The sequence below is a fragment of the Muntiacus reevesi genome, chromosome 18 (genome assembly GCF_963930625.1).
Source record: "Muntiacus reevesi chromosome 18, mMunRee1.1, whole genome shotgun sequence".
Classification (NCBI taxonomy): Eukaryota; Metazoa; Chordata; class Mammalia; order Artiodactyla; family Cervidae; genus Muntiacus; species Muntiacus reevesi.
The window spans coordinates 21292803-21308448 of NC_089266.1; the positions used below are offsets into that span (position 1 = coordinate 21292803).

At 38.1% G+C, this 15646-nt stretch overlaps 1 protein-coding gene and 1 pseudogene across 1 annotated transcript; one reads left to right on the plus strand and one right to left on the minus strand.

The window, feature by feature from the left end:
- Positions 1-1357: 1357 nt before the first annotated feature.
- On the plus strand, positions 1358-8193 carry KRT40 (keratin 40). The gene is made up of 7 exons (XM_065909324.1): positions 1358-1804; positions 2653-2735; positions 4152-4308; positions 5106-5267; positions 5347-5472; positions 6886-7106; positions 7995-8193. Exons 1-7 carry the CDS (start codon positions 1358-1360, stop codon positions 8092-8094), a joined length of 1296 nt encoding a protein of 431 aa, XP_065765396.1. The 3' UTR covers positions 8095-8193.
- Positions 8194-14603: 6410 nt separating this feature from the next.
- Positions 14604-15326, minus strand: LOC136149731 (bax inhibitor 1 pseudogene; annotated as a pseudogene).
- Positions 15327-15646: the final 320 nt, after the last annotated feature.

Here is a 15646-nt window from a genome sequence, read left to right on the forward strand (position 1 = left end):
ACTGTTTTAATCCTCTATCTAAAGTCTCCAGGTTTGGTTTTGGTTGATTGGTTGTTTTTCCATTATCAGCTATTTAATGAAGAAGTGTTCAGAGTTCGAAAAAAATTGATTATTCTGAATCATGAAAATTTTAACTTTGTCAGAGTAATGGGCTATGCCCACCCCATAAAGATCTTGAACATTCTGCAGACAATTTGCTCTGTACACTTTTTAAAATGAAATAAATACCACAATCAAAGGCAAGAAAACTGAAAATTGGAGGTAAAACTTAAGAAAGATCCCAGAAAATTTACATATCAGATTCTTATCCATTCAGTACTGCCCCAGGGATTTCATCCAATGGAATTGCTGGAACCCATACAATAGAATTTTATTTCCAAGTTCCAGCACTTTTAATTTTCATGAAATTGAGGCCTTAAAAATTAAATAAATAAGTAAATAAGAGAAAACAGCTTCCTTGTCCCAGAAGAAATGCCTTTTGTAACTTTCTTCCTTCTATACTGAAGTGTAGTTAACAAAGGTTTAGCTTCCTAAGACTAAAAAATTATAACAGAATTTGTATTTCATTCTTATTAGAGATACAGATAAAAATCAGTATCTCTGATATAAAAGTGAGGCATAGGAATAGTGGAGAAGGCAAGTTTCAGGAAATCAAAGATCACAACTCCATGTTTTGATAACCAATTTCTATTTTGGCATGTAGGGCAAAAGTGATGCCCATCAGTTATGTAAAGTGACTTTTCAGTTTGCACACCGGCATGTATGGTTCTCACACACACACACTTCGAACTCAGTACACACTCACTCCTCCACCATGTGAGCACCGCAAGACCACAAAAAAACATTGAAGATTGCTAATCACACAGAACACTTTTATGGTGGTGGCACAAACAAATGGCATTTCAATGAGTTGTAATATTAATTTCAAAAGAAGACATGAGCAGTTTTCAATGCACAGGATCAAAATCTGTAGGAATATTATTTCCCTTATGTGTAATCAGTTGTATCTACAATTACTGAGTGCCAAATTTTCTCTTTCTTTCCTTATTCTGTCAAAAGGATAATGCTTCCTATGAAGATTTTCTGAAGCCAGTGCTTTATCCTATTGGCACATGGAGATGGTGTCCTTATTTAGTAACCTGAAGTTATGCCTCTTTTACGAAGCATAAAACTCTTCTTCAGCAAATAAACAACACTAATGAATGTTCATATGAAAACTGGCACCGGAAAACATCCTGTGTAGTCTGTAAATACCCATCTGAAGTGGGGTATATATAAAAGTCTCGGGAGGGAATGAGAGTTTTGGAGGCGGGCCATTGGAGTTTGCAGCTAGTCTCTGTCCTTCACTTCTGATAGAATGGCTTCTGACTGCTCCCCCACGGGCTGCTCTTCTGAATCGAGTGCCAGGACTTCTGATTGTGCGCTTACTTCAACCTGTTCCGTTGAAACCACTAGTCTCCCCAGCGCCTGTGCCACGTCCAGCTGCCAGACCCCCAGCTTTCTATCCGGGTCTCGCTTGCCAGCTGGGTGCCTCCCGCCGTCCTGCTTTGCTGGGAGTTGTAATATCCCGTGCTTGGTGGGGAACTGTGCCTGGTGTGAGGATGGTGTGTTCAACAGCAACGAGAAGGAGACAATGCAATTCCTGAATGACAGGCTCGCCAGCTATCTGGAGAAGGTGCGCGGGCTGGAGGAGTTGAATGCCGAGTTGGAAAGCAGGATCCGAGAACAGTGTGAAGAGGATGTCCCGTTGGTGTGCCCTGATTATCAGTGTTACTTTGACACCATTGAAGATCTCCAACAAAAGGTCTAGTATCTCATGGCCCTAATGTTCCACCTTCCCAGCCTGTGATGTGCTTTATGTTCCTATTACAAGAGTCTGTTCTATGGAGGGGAACCAGGGAAAGGGGAGGGACTCCCCAGAGGTAATGTGATGCAGAGGAAAGGGCAGAGGACCAAAAGTCAGCAAACAGGGTGACTGATGGTCCGATGGTTAAGACACTGTTCTTCCACTGCAGAGGGCTCAGGTTCCATCCCGGGTGGGGGACTAAGACCCCACATGCCATGTGGCATGGCCAAAAAGAAAAGAGGGTGGGGGGGAGTCAGTTAACATCAGCGCTAGCCTCTATGCTGCCACTAAATACTAAGTGACCCTAATAAACTCCCTTATCTCGAAATCTACCTTTATCAGCTACAGAATGAGGAAAAGCACTGCTATATCTAAAATTATTTCTGTGTGTAACACTGTACATGTACATTATTTAACATAGATATGGAAATGTCATATTTTTAATCAAATAATTTTACCTAGTAATTATGTCCTTTTCTTACTGATAAATTTTTATTATCATGGTTGGGGATGTAGTCATAATATAAACTCCTAGAGAGAAATCTACATAAATTCAGTGGCCAAGGAACACTGCAAAATGTTTTAGGTCATTAAAAAAATAAACCTTTTTATTTCTCTATTTTTGTTTATAAATTGGCCTTCCTTTTTCCTTCATGAAATGATATGGTCAATAAAAGCATGCTGGAAGCTATTTTATATTTTCTTATAAAGACTTTTAAAAGATAAACCCTGGCATGGTTATTAAATGAGTAGATATGTGGGTTTCTCTCAAAGAACCGTTCATGACATAGTAACTTACTTCCCAGATCTTGTGTACGAAGGCAGAGAATTGTAGACTTGCCGTACAGCTTGACAACTGCAAACTGGCTGCTGATGACTTTAGGTCAAAGTAAGTTTCATTTGAACTTTTTTTCTTGGAGGAAATTGCTTTACAATGTTGTGGTAATATCTGCCATATATCAACATAAACCAATCATAATTATATGCAGAATCCCAGGGACGGGGGAGCCTGGTGGGGTTGCACAGAGACGGACACGACTGAAGCGACTTAGCAGCAGCAGCATATATATATCCATTTTCTCTTGAGCCTCCCGCTCCACAACTCCACCCCTTCAGGTCACCACAGAGCACAAGGCTGGGCTCCCTGTGTTATACAGCTTCACATTAGCTATTTATTTTACCCCTGAGAGTGTATATATGTCAGTGTTACTTTCTCAGTTTGTCCTACCCTTTCCTTCCCCTTGCTGTGTCCACCAGACCATTCTCTACATCTGCATCTCCATTTCTTCTCTGTAAATAGGCTCATCAGTACTATTTTTTTAGATTCCATATATATATGTATATATATATATATATACATTAATATACAATATTTGTTTTTCTCTTTCTGACTTATTAATGATTCCCTCTGTATAACAGGCTATTGGTTTATCCATCTCACTATAACTGACTCAATTTTTTTCCTTTTTATGGCTGGGTAATATTCCATTGTTTGTATCATAACAACTTCTTTATCCATTCATCTGTCAATGGAAATCTAGGTTGCTTCTGTGTCCTAGTTACAGTAAATAGTGCTGGCATGAACACTGGAGTGCATGTGTCTTTTTGAATTGTGGTTTTCTCAGGGTATATACCCAGTAGTGGGATTGCTGGGTCATATGGTAGTTTTATTCCTCGTTTGTTAAGAAATCTCCATACTGTTCTCCATAGCAGCCATACCACCAACAGTGCAATAGGTTCCCTTTTCTCTACATCCTCTCCAGCATTTATTGTTTATAGTTTTTTTTGATGATGGCCATTCTGATTGGTGTGAAGTGGTACCTCACTGTAGTTTTGATTTACATGTCTCCAGTAATGAGAGATGTAGAGCATCTTTTCATGTGTTTATTGGCCATTTGTATCTCTTATTTGGAAAAATGTCCATTTAGGTCTGCCCATTTTTTTGACTGGACTGTTTGTTTCTCTGATATTGAGCTGTATGAGTTGCTTATATATATACTTGCTGCTTGTACTTAGCAGCAAGTACAAGCTCGAGTAAGATCAGATCTGAATTTGAGCTTAATAGATGATAGGCTCTTTCTCTTCTTCTCTCACATACCTACATGCACACATCACAAGTATCCCCTTTGTAATATCTTTTCAAGCTAAGAATGCTCACAAAGCTTGAATTTTTCATGATTTGGGGTGTAGAAGAAATTATGGCATGTGAGTTCCTTGATGTCATGTGTCCATCATCTGTATGCCTCAGTACTTTTCACAGTGTCCAGCAGAGTAAGCATTGGCTGTATCTCTTTTGCTGTAAAAGGTACGAGTCTGAACTCTCTCTTCGCCAGCTGGTAGAGACTGACATTAGTGGCCTGCGTGGGATTCTGGGTGAGCTGACTGTGTGCAGATCTGATCTGGAGGCCCATGTGGAGTCTCTGAAGGATGATCTCCTTTGCCTGAAGAAAAACCATGAAGAGGTGAGGAAAATGGTAAAATCACTGAAGGGCTCTCAAAGTGACAAAGTTAAGCTCATGTTGTATATATACCTAGAACTTGAGTAGATGTCAATTGATGTGGAAGAAAATCACTCTAGGCACTGTTACTATTCAGCCTGATCATTCTGGTGTATCTCTGAATGTAAACATGAAATGACCACTGGCCAGTGCCAAATGGAGGAACTTCACCTGCCATTATTTTGGGGGAGGAGGTAGCGCCACAAATAGCTTTCCTGGGTGTTTTATGCCACTCTTATCTGTAACCCATTAAGTATGAAAATCAAGCTGATAATTGCAGAGTATGAAGATTGTTTCATAAAGGAGAAAAGACTCATGCAATATTTAGACTAATTTTTTTAATATTCTGCATTTATAAACTTTTTAAAATCATTAACTTTGAATTATATAATTATCCTATATTTATGAAGCTGAAAAATGAAAAGCTGAATGATGTTACAGAGCATATCTTCCCTTTGAACACTTGTTTATGATAATAGTAACTAACATTGAGACCTTATGAAGCACTTAGGACTTGTTTAAGTGTTTTCTATGAATATGAACTCTCATATGTCTCATAATAACTCTCTTATAAAGGTAAAATCATACCTATTTCACAGATGAAAAACTGAGTGATGAAAGGAGACTCAAGCTAGGCAATCTGAATCTAAATCTCACACTTTTACTCACTACTGCAAAAAACAGAAATGGGGTGCTGTTGATATGTCGCGTTGAATTTTTTCCCCACCAGTCGGACATTCTTTACTCCATTTCCAACTTAGGAGGTCAACGTGCTTCGTGGACAGCTGGGTGACCGACTCAGTGTGGAACTAAACACTGCCCCCACCACGGATCTCAACAGGGTCTTGGATGAGATGCGTTGTCAGTATGAAACTGTGCTGGCCAACAACCGCAGAGACGTGGAAGAATGGTTCGCTGTTCAGGTTGGCACTTGGAGCAATAAAATGACAGGCATCCAGACTTCTTCCTAATTTGCATATTCTAATCATGCCTGTATTTCAGACAGAGGAACTGAATCAGCAGCAGCTATCCAGCGCAGAGCAGCTGCAGGGTTGCCAGACGGAGATCTTGGAACTGAAGCGCACAGCCAACACTCTGGAAATTGAGCTTCAAGCACAGCAGAGCCTGGTGTGTAAGGGAAAGACCACTCTGTTTTGTCACTGAAGAATCATGCTTAAGATACTTACTATCCCCTATTCTGTAACCCAAAGGACAAACCCACAGTTCATGCAGGAGAAGGTCTGAATTTCCTTCCCTTTTTCAAGAATGCTGTTTACCCAGCTAGAAGCAGAAGTGATAGGTCAACAGTTTGTAATGAACCACTAGGATGTCCTGACCTTCCTTTCTTGGCTTGGGCATGATCCTGCAGCATCCTCCAGAGACAAAGAGAGAGGGGGAACAGGAAGGAGAAGAATGAGAGAGGAACTTACAAACCAAAGGCTCTCCTTTGAAGAAATGTCTGTTTAGGTCCTCTGCCCATTTTTTGATTTGGTTGTTGGTTTTTTTTAAATTGTTGCTTGCAAATTTTGGAGATGTTCTTTTCATGGTTCACAAATATTTTCTCCCACTAACTTTTTTTGATTTGGGCCAATTTTCCAAGCTCACCATCACATTTAAAATGAAGATACTCAGACTTTACATTTTATAACTCTCCTAAACTTTCCCAGGATCCACACCTCAGCTGGACCCTTCTCTGTACCACACTTCACCCAAGCAGCAAGAATACCATATATTCAAGACTACACTAGGCATTTCCATTACTGTGTGAGCCACATTAGGTCCTATAGAGAATATATAAGCGAATAATAGCTGAGCATTCATCTTATGAGAGGCACAATGCTAATTTAATTCTCACAGTTACCTTGTGGGGTAAATCCCTCCACTGACCCCATTATATAGATGAGGAAAACTGAGGCTCAGATTAAGTAACAAGAGTTCATGCAAGTTTTAAGAGGCAAAAGTGGAAGCTGAATCCAAGTGGTTCAATCTCAGAATCTTTTCTCTTAACCACACCAGGAGCCAGGAGCCCATTACAACATTTTCTCTCAAATGCTTTTGATCCTCCTTAGGCTACACTAATATGTTATAGGTCGCAGAGGTCATAGTGGTAATGATAACTCTTACGACCTTTAAAATTTTCCAGGCACTATTTTAGACACTTTATGTATATTTACTCATTTAACCGTCCAACCATCCTATGAGATTGGTACTTTGCATTCTTCATTTTTTATACAATAAAACTGAGTTCAGACTGATGGTTCTAGCAGGTGTTAATCTTCAATCTTAACAGGACTTTTGACACCATGATGCTTCCAGGGTGGTAAAATAGTAGGAGATTTGGGGCTTTTAAAATGTATTTGTACTAAATAAATAATGCCCAAACTGAAAAAAAAGAAAAGAAACTGAGGCTCAGAGAAGCTAAGTAATTTTCCAAAGTCACATAGCTGGAAAGATAAGAGTAGAGCAGGGTTGGAAAATGGGCAATCTGGCCCCAGAGGTTGTTCTACAACCACCTTATTTACACTCTCTTTCCTTCTGCAGACAGAATCTCTGGAATGCACCGTGGCGGAGACCGAGGCCCAGTACAGCTCGGAGCTGGCCCAGATACAGTGTCTGATCGATAACGTGGAGAACCAGCTGGCCGAGATCCGCTGCGACCTGGAGCGGCAGAACGAGGAGTACCAGGTGCTGCTGGACACCAAGGCCCGGCTGGAGTGTGAGATCAACACGTACCAGGGGCTGCTGGACAGCGAGGACGGCAGGCAAGTTCCACACAATCACTCTTAAAATCCCCCAGAGTCACAGAGAGGCTCTTGAAGGACCATCCTGTTTCCCAAAGATCCGGCCATGTTCAAACCTCCTTAAAGGTGTTAAAGGATATTCTTAAAGAGTGATGAAAAGCAGCAAGGCTAGTCACATGACAATAGAAATGTTCAAAATGTTCTAAATTTCAAAGGCAGAAAAAATATAATACGTAACATTTCAAGCTGGGAGTTTCGCTTTGCTCCTGACTTCTGTTAAAGGAAACGCAGAAGAAATATTCCAGGGTACTGAATGATTTAACTACTAGACAAATGACAAGATAGGCATAACTTTTGGCTAATGGAACCTAAATAGGCATTAGAAAGCAATGGAATTAATAACACTGCTGTATGTGATATGTTAACATGAAAGCTGTTAACAGAGAAAATCCTAAAAGTTCTCATCACAAGGAAAAAATATTTTTCCTTTTCTTTTACTTTGAATCTGTATGAGCTGATGGATGCTCAATAAACTTATTGTGGTAATCATTTCATGTCATATATAAATCAAATCATTATGCTGTACACCTTAAATTTATACAGTACTGTATGTCAAGTATATCTCAATAAAACTGGAAGAAGAAAAAAATGAAATTCAGTAACACACATAAGATGGCATTTGCCAGCTAAAGAAAATACATAAAAGTTTTTCCAACTGTCTCTGCTACAGTGAACATGAAGTGACAATTCTGGGTCCAGGGATAAAACAGGCTTCATTCAAATGTTATTCTGCAAATAGTGTTCTTCAAAATATAATTTGAAGGGCAAATTTTGACATGATTTTTTTCTGAGTTGACATTTTATCCAGCTTCTCCATGTTGAGATTAGTTAAAAATGGATTTTTCACAGGCTTCCCTGTAACCCATGTTCTGCAACAAGCACGTCAAACAACACTTGTGAGCCATGCTCGGCGTATATAATTTGCACAGTGGAAAACAGCTGTCCCTGAAGGTTAAACACCCAGCACAGCAGATGGAGGAAGGGAAGCCAGCAGAATCCTTGAAAGGAGATGGTGCTTCGATCAGGGACATCCAAACTTGAAATTCAAGTCAAGAAGGCTTTTGTATTCTAAAATTGTCCTCTAAGCATGCACAAAGTATCTCTATCTTGTCATTTCCTCTCCTGCTTGCTTATTTGTGATATTCTAGGAGTCTATAAAGCTTTCTTGCTGCTCTCCAATAAAATGTTTTCATCCTTAGCATGGTAAATAAAGCCTTGTAGCTCATTACTGTTAATATAAAACCATTTGATGCCAATGTAATTGTCTAAACCCATTCCAGTAGTTTGATTTTGCCTAAATCCAGAAGGAAGATATTTTTTAACTCCTTGAATACAAATAGATTAGCTAATTCATGTAAAATGTCATATAACATAGAAGATAGGTGTATATATCATTCTGAGAAGAAACACTTGAGAATATTAATTATAAAAATACTAGATTCCCTTTTTTTCAATTTGGCACAGGAAAGGGAAAAATCACTCATAATTCCATACCCCAAATATCCATTGTTTGTATTTGGGGAACTTCCAGTTTTCTTTCCTATAATGGTAGTAATCATAGTTGCATATGCATATAGTTTTAACCTATTTTTTCACCATGTTATCTAAGCATTTTCTTTCCTAATAAAAATATAAGATTGTTTCATGATCATTATTTTGTGGTTTCATAAAATACCTTAAGGTACATTGGTCTGTTATTGGACATGTAGGGTATAAGAATGAATATTTTCACATACTTAAATGGAAAAGTAGAGAACTTCCAGAAAGAAAGTAGACATATATTTCCCCATTTCTCTCCCTGCTGCTGCTGCTGCTAAATCACTTCAGTTGTGTCCGACTCTATGCAACCCCATAGACAGCAGCCCACCAGGCTCCCCCATCCCTGGGATTCTCCAGGCAAGAACACTGGAGTGGGTTGCCATTTCCTTCTCCAACGCATGAAAGTGAAGCCACTCAGTCACGTCCGACTCTTAGCGACTCCATGGACTGCAGCCTACCAGGCTCCTCCGTCCATGGGATTTTCCAGGCAAGAGTACTGAAGTGGGTTGCCATTGCCTTCTCCTATTTCTCTTCCTAATATGGCTAAAAACCCTGGAAGTCATATATAAAACAAAAGCAGACTCTGAAAAGTTGGAAGAAGCCAAGCCATCTAAATTCCTTGCTATTCAGGGAACAACAGAGTGGTGAATTCCCTGGGGTTTCGTTTTGCCTCATGTAGCTGGAGAAACCAAGAACCCAGTAACACCAGTTGGTACAAACAAACAAACAAAAAAAAAGCTCCAAGAAGAGGAGAATAAAGGGAAGTAAAAGGAGGTAAGGTTTCTAAACTTCACTTGAACTGATAAAATGTCAAGTCCAGTAGACCATGATATGCATATATAATGTAATACCTAGAGCATTACTTTAAAAGCTATACAAAAAAATATACTTAAAAACATTGTAGGTAAATCAAAGTGGAATTCTAAAATGTGTTCAAGGAAGGCAGGGAAAAGAAAAATGAAAAAACCCAGAGAGAACAAACAGAAAACAAAAAATGAAGTGTGGACTTAAGCCTACCATATCAATAATTACAACAAATAGAAAAGGTCTAAATACATCAATTAAAGGACAGATATTGGCAGAATGGATTAGAAAAAGCCTGACACAATTCTATGCTTTCAACAAGAAGTTCACTTCAAATACAATAGTATAGGTAAATTGTAAGTAATGGGATTGAAAACAAAACAAAATACACAATTGTTCATAGAAGCTTTATTGATACAACTGCAAACAACCAAAATATTCTCAAAATCTTAAGGTCATTATGTTGAGTGAAAAAAAGGTTATCTTGAAGGGTCAGATACTGTATGATTCTATTTACAAGACATTCTTGAAATGACAAAATTATAGAGATGGAGAACAAATAGGTGTAGCATGAAGGAGATTTTTGTTGGTTGAATTGTTGCATATGTTAATTGCAGTGGTAGTTACCTGAATCTACATGTGTGAAAAAAAATTATATAGTGAGAAACACAAACATTATATCAATGTCAGTTTCCTGATTTTGCAACTGTACTACAGTTGAATAAGATATAACCATTGCAGAAATCCAGAGTATATGGGATCTCTTGTACTATCTTTGCAAATCCTTGTGACTCTTAATGTTTCAAAATTTAAGAGTTTAAAAAAAAAACACAGTAGAAAGCTGGAGAGTTCTTCTCAATTTTCTATTTCTACCTTTTTAGAAACCCAGAAATAAAGCACATAACAGTAATAATAATAATAGTTAACACAGATTGAAAGAAAAATCAAGTTTGAGACCTACAATTTTATACTAGATGTTTTATATAGCATCCTCTTGATTTAACAATAACAAAAAAATAATGAAAATACTCAACATAAACTAAGGTAAGTTTATTTGTTCTCTGAATCTGTAAGTTTATTTTCATTTTGCACTTTTTTGTTTTTTTATACTCACCATAAAAGTGAGATCATATGGTATTTGTCTTTCTCAGACATTTCACTGAGCATAATGCCTTCTGAATTACATCCATTGTAATGTCATTCCAAATGACAAGATTTCATTTTTTATGGCAGAGTAATAATGCATCTTCTTTATCTATTCATCTATCAATGGACATTTAGGTTGCTTCCATTATCTTGGTTATTGTAAATAATGCTGCACTGAAAAGGTGGGTGCCTCTATATCTTTTTGAGTTACTGTTTTTGTTTCCTTCAGGTAAATATGCAGAAAAGAAATTTCTGGATCACAGGGCATTCTATTTTTAATCTTTTTAGGAACCTCCCTACTGTTTTCCATAATAGCTGAACCAGTTTATTGCTTGTCCACATCCTTTTTCTCCATATCTTCCCCAAAACTCATTATTTGGTGTCTTTTTGATGATAGGCATTCTGATAGGTGCAAGATGGTATCTGATTATGATTTTGATTTGCATTTCCCTGATGACTAGTTTTGTTGAATATTTTTTTCATGTGTCTGTCAACCATCTGTATGTCTTCTTTGGAAAAATGTCAATTCAGGTTCTTTGCCCATTTTTAATTGGGTTTTTTAATGTCAATTTGTCTGAGTATTTTTATATTTTGAATATTAACCTCTTAAAAATATATCTTTTGTTAATTTTTTCTCCAACTCATTAGGCAGCCTTTACAGTTTGCTGATGGTTTACTTTGCTGCACAAAAGATTTTAGTTTGATGTGTTCTCATTTGCTTATTTTTGATTTTGTTTCCCTTGCCTGAGGAGATACATACAAAAAAATATTGATAAGACCAATTTCAAAGAGAGAATACTACCTATGTTTTCTTCTAGAAATCTTATGATTTGCAGTCTTACATTTAAGTCTTTAATCCATTTTGAGTTGATTTTTGTATATGGGGTGAAAAATGGTCTCTTTTCATTCTTTTACATAGCTCTATCCAGTTATCCCAACACCACTAATTGAAGAAATTCTTTTCCTCATTCTTATATTCTTTACCATAAGTTAATTGACCATATCTGTGTGGGTTTATTTCTGAACTTTCTATTTTGTCCCATAATCTATGTGTCTGCTTTTATGCCAGTACTATACTGTTTAAAAAAAAAAGACATATACATCATGGGACAAAATAGAGAGCTCAGTACTATACTGTTTTCCTGGAGAAGGAAGGGGCTACCCTCTCCAGTACTCTGACCTGGAAGTCCATGGACTATACAGTCCATGGGGTCACAAAGAGTTGGACATGACTGAGCGACTTTCACTTTCACATACTGTTTTGATTGCTGTAGCTTTGTAGTATGGTTTAAAATCAGGGAATGTGATACTGCTTTGTTCTTCTTTCTCAAGGTTGCATTCAGGATTTGGGGTCTTTTGTGGTTCCATACAAAATTTACGACTACTTGCTCAGCTCTATGAAAAATTTCTTTGGTATTTATACAGCAATTGCATCAAATCTCTACTTTGTCTTGGGTAGTACAGTTAATTTAATAATTTTATGTCTTCCAATCCTTGAGCACAGTATATATTTCCATTTGTTTGCATAGTCTTCAGCTCTTTCATCAATGTTTTATAGTTTTCAGAGTACAGTTCTTTCACTTTCTGATTTATTCCCAGGTATTCTATTATTTCTGATGTAATTTCAAAGGATTGTTTTCCTAATTTTGCCTTCTGATAGTTTGCTATTAGTATATAAAAATGCTACAGATGTCTGCATATTAATTTTGTATCTGCAACTTTACTGAATTCATTCAATAGTTCTAATAGCTTTGGAATGCATCTTTAGGATATTATACATACATACATACTTACATATATATATATAAGCATGTCAGCTGCAAACAGTGACAGTTTTACTTCTTCCTTTCCAATTTGGATTCCTTTTCCTTCTTTTCCTTTTCCAATTATTGTAGCTAAGACTTCCAATACTATGTTGAATAAAAGTAGTGAGAATGGGCTTTATCTTATTCCTGATCTTAAAAGAGATATTCTCAATGTTCATCATTAAGTATAATGTTAACTGTGGGCTTGTCACATATGATCTGTTTTTTTGCAGAGGTATGTTTCCTCTATACCCACTTTGTTGAGAGTTTTTAAATAAATGGATGATGAATTCTTTCAAAACCTTTTTCTCTGTCTATTGGGGTGATCATATAGTTTTTATTCTTCAATTTCTTAATGTGGTATGTCACATTGATTAACCCATAAATATTGAACGATTGCATGCCTGAGATCGATCCCATTTGATTGTAGTATATCATCCTTTTCATGTATTGTTGAATTCAGTTTGCTAATATTTCATTGAGAGTTTTTACATCTGTGTTCATCAGTGATATTGTCCTTTCATTTTCCTTTTCTTATGGTGTCTTATCTCGTTTTTGTATCATAGTGATGCTGGCCATGTAGAATGAATTCAGAAGCATTCTTTTCTATGCAAATTTTTCGAAAAGTTTGAAAAGGAGAACAGTAAAACTCACCCACGAAGTCATCTTGTCCTGGACTTTTGTTTGTTGTGAGTTTTTTGTATTATTGATTCAGTTTCATTATTGGTAATCATCTGTTCATATTTTCTCTTTCTCCCTGATTAAGTATTGGACGACTGTACATTTCTTGGAGCATATCCATTCCTTCTAAGTTGTCCATTTTATTGGTGTGTAATTGTTCATAGTAATCACTATGATTCCTTGTATTTATGTGGTATTAATTGAAAGTCTTTGTTGTTGTTGTGCAGTCACTAAGCTGTGTCTGACTCTGCAACCCCATGAACTGCAGCATGCAGGCTTCCCTGTCCTGCACAGTCTCCCTGAGTTTGCTCAGACTCATGTCCATTGAGTCTGTGATGCCATCCAACCATCTCAACCTCCCTTCTCTTGCCCTCAAGCTTTCCTAGCATTAAGGTATTTTCTGATGAGTCACCTCTTCACACCAGGTGGCCAAAGTATTGGTGCTTCAGCTTCAGCACCAGCCCTTCTAATGAATATTAAGGGTTGATCTCCTTTAGGATGGACTGGTTTGATCTCCTCACTGTCCAAGGGACTCTCAAGAGTCTTCTCCAGCACCACAGTTCAAAAGCATCAATTCTTCAGCACTCAGCCTTCTTTATGGTCCAACTCTCCATTCAAACATGACTATGGGAAAAATCATAGCTTTGACTATCCAGACCTTTGTTGACAAAGTGATGAAAGTGATGTCTCTGCTTTTTAATACACTGTACAGTTTTGTCATAGCTATTCTTCCAAGGAGCAAGCATCTTTTAATTTCATGGCAGCAGTCACCATCAGCACTGATTTTGGAGTCCAAGAAAATGAAATCTAACACTGTTTACATTTTCCCCTTCTATTTGCCATGAAGTGATGGGACCAGATGCCAGATCTTCATTTTTTGATTGCTGAGTTTTAAGCCAGCTTTTTCACTCTCCTCTTTCACCTTCATCAAGAGGCTCTTTAGTTCCTCTTCAATTTCTGCCATTAAAGTGGTGTCATCTGCATATCTCAGTTTGTTAATGTTTCTCCCGGCAATCTTGATTCCAGCTTGTGCTTCATCCAGTCCAGCATTTTGCATGATGTATTCTGCATATAAGATAGATAAGCAAGGTGAAAATATACAGCCTTGATGTACTCCTTTCCCAATTTTGAACCAGTTTGTTGTTCCATGTCCAGTTCTAAACGCTGCTTTTTATCCTACATATAGGTTTCTCAGGAGGTAGGTCATGTTGTCTGGTATTCTTATCTCATTAAGAATTTTCCACAGTTTGTTGTAATCCACACAATCAAAGGCTTTAGCATAGTCAATGAAGCAGAAGTAGATTTTTTTTGGAATTCCCTTGCTTTATCTATGATCCAGCATATATTGACAATTTGATCTTTGATTCCTCTGCTTTTTCTTTTCTTTTTTTTCCTGATGCTTTACATTATCACAGAACATGCCAACTGTAATGTGTGCAAAGAGGAAATGAGGGGCGGAGGGAAAGGAAGTCAAATTGGGGAAGGCTGGATGGCTGCTTCACTTCTTTTTCTTATTCTTCCCATTCATAGCCAGGATCACCATGAGCTTTCTGAAGAGAGGAAATCTAAGAAGAGGTCAACACAATGCCAGATTTAATATTTATCTCCATTTTCAGCCTTTTCAATAATGAGTTGAGTATCAGAAAGGACAAAACCACACATGACCACCAGCCCCACATTCAGGTTTGCCTGGAAAAGCCAAATAGATCCAAAGAAAAGGTTCCCCAGGGAAGACAAGAGCATCAGGCTCATGACTGACATCAAGATACTTCCTAGAAAGATGTGGCTACAGTGCCTGGCATAGAGTGTACTCAGGGTGAAGCAAGAGATCATTGCTGTGCCCATGAGAGCAGTGGGAAGGATGCTGGGGTTGATGGCAACGCACAAGCCCAGAGCAGGGCCCAGGCCAACTTCTGTAAGGAAAGCAAATCCAGCCAGAAGTCCCAGTCTTTTTCGCTTAGTTTCATGGCTGTGAGGTGTTGCCATCAGCCAAATCACCACAGCAGAGAGCCCAAGGAAGAGAGCAGGCCAGCCTGAATGGAATGGGTGACCACATGGACATAAGCCCCTGCAGCCACCACAAGCATACAGAGGGCAAAACGGGCATAGACCTTCCTCAGGTGCTGCTGTGTCATGGGGGTATGTGGGAAAATGTAAAGAGTGCATCAAAATTGATCTTCCAATCAAATATCTTCATGATGCTAGTGTCTGTGGGACACAGCCTCCACTCTTCTGACCTGCCTCTCAGAAGCCCACACAGCTCTTCCAACACCGAATGTGCTTCTCCTATGCCTTTTCTAAATCCAGCTTGTACATTTGGAAGTTCTCGGTTCATGTACTGCTGAAACCTAGCTTGAAGGATTTTGAGCATAATCTTGCTGGCGTGTGAAATGAGTGCAACTGTACTGTAATTTGAACATTCTTTGGCATTGCTTTTCTTGGGGATTAAAATGAAAACTGGCCCTTTCCAGTTCTGTGGCCACTGATGAGTTTTCCAAATTTGCTGGTATAAAGAGTGCAACACTT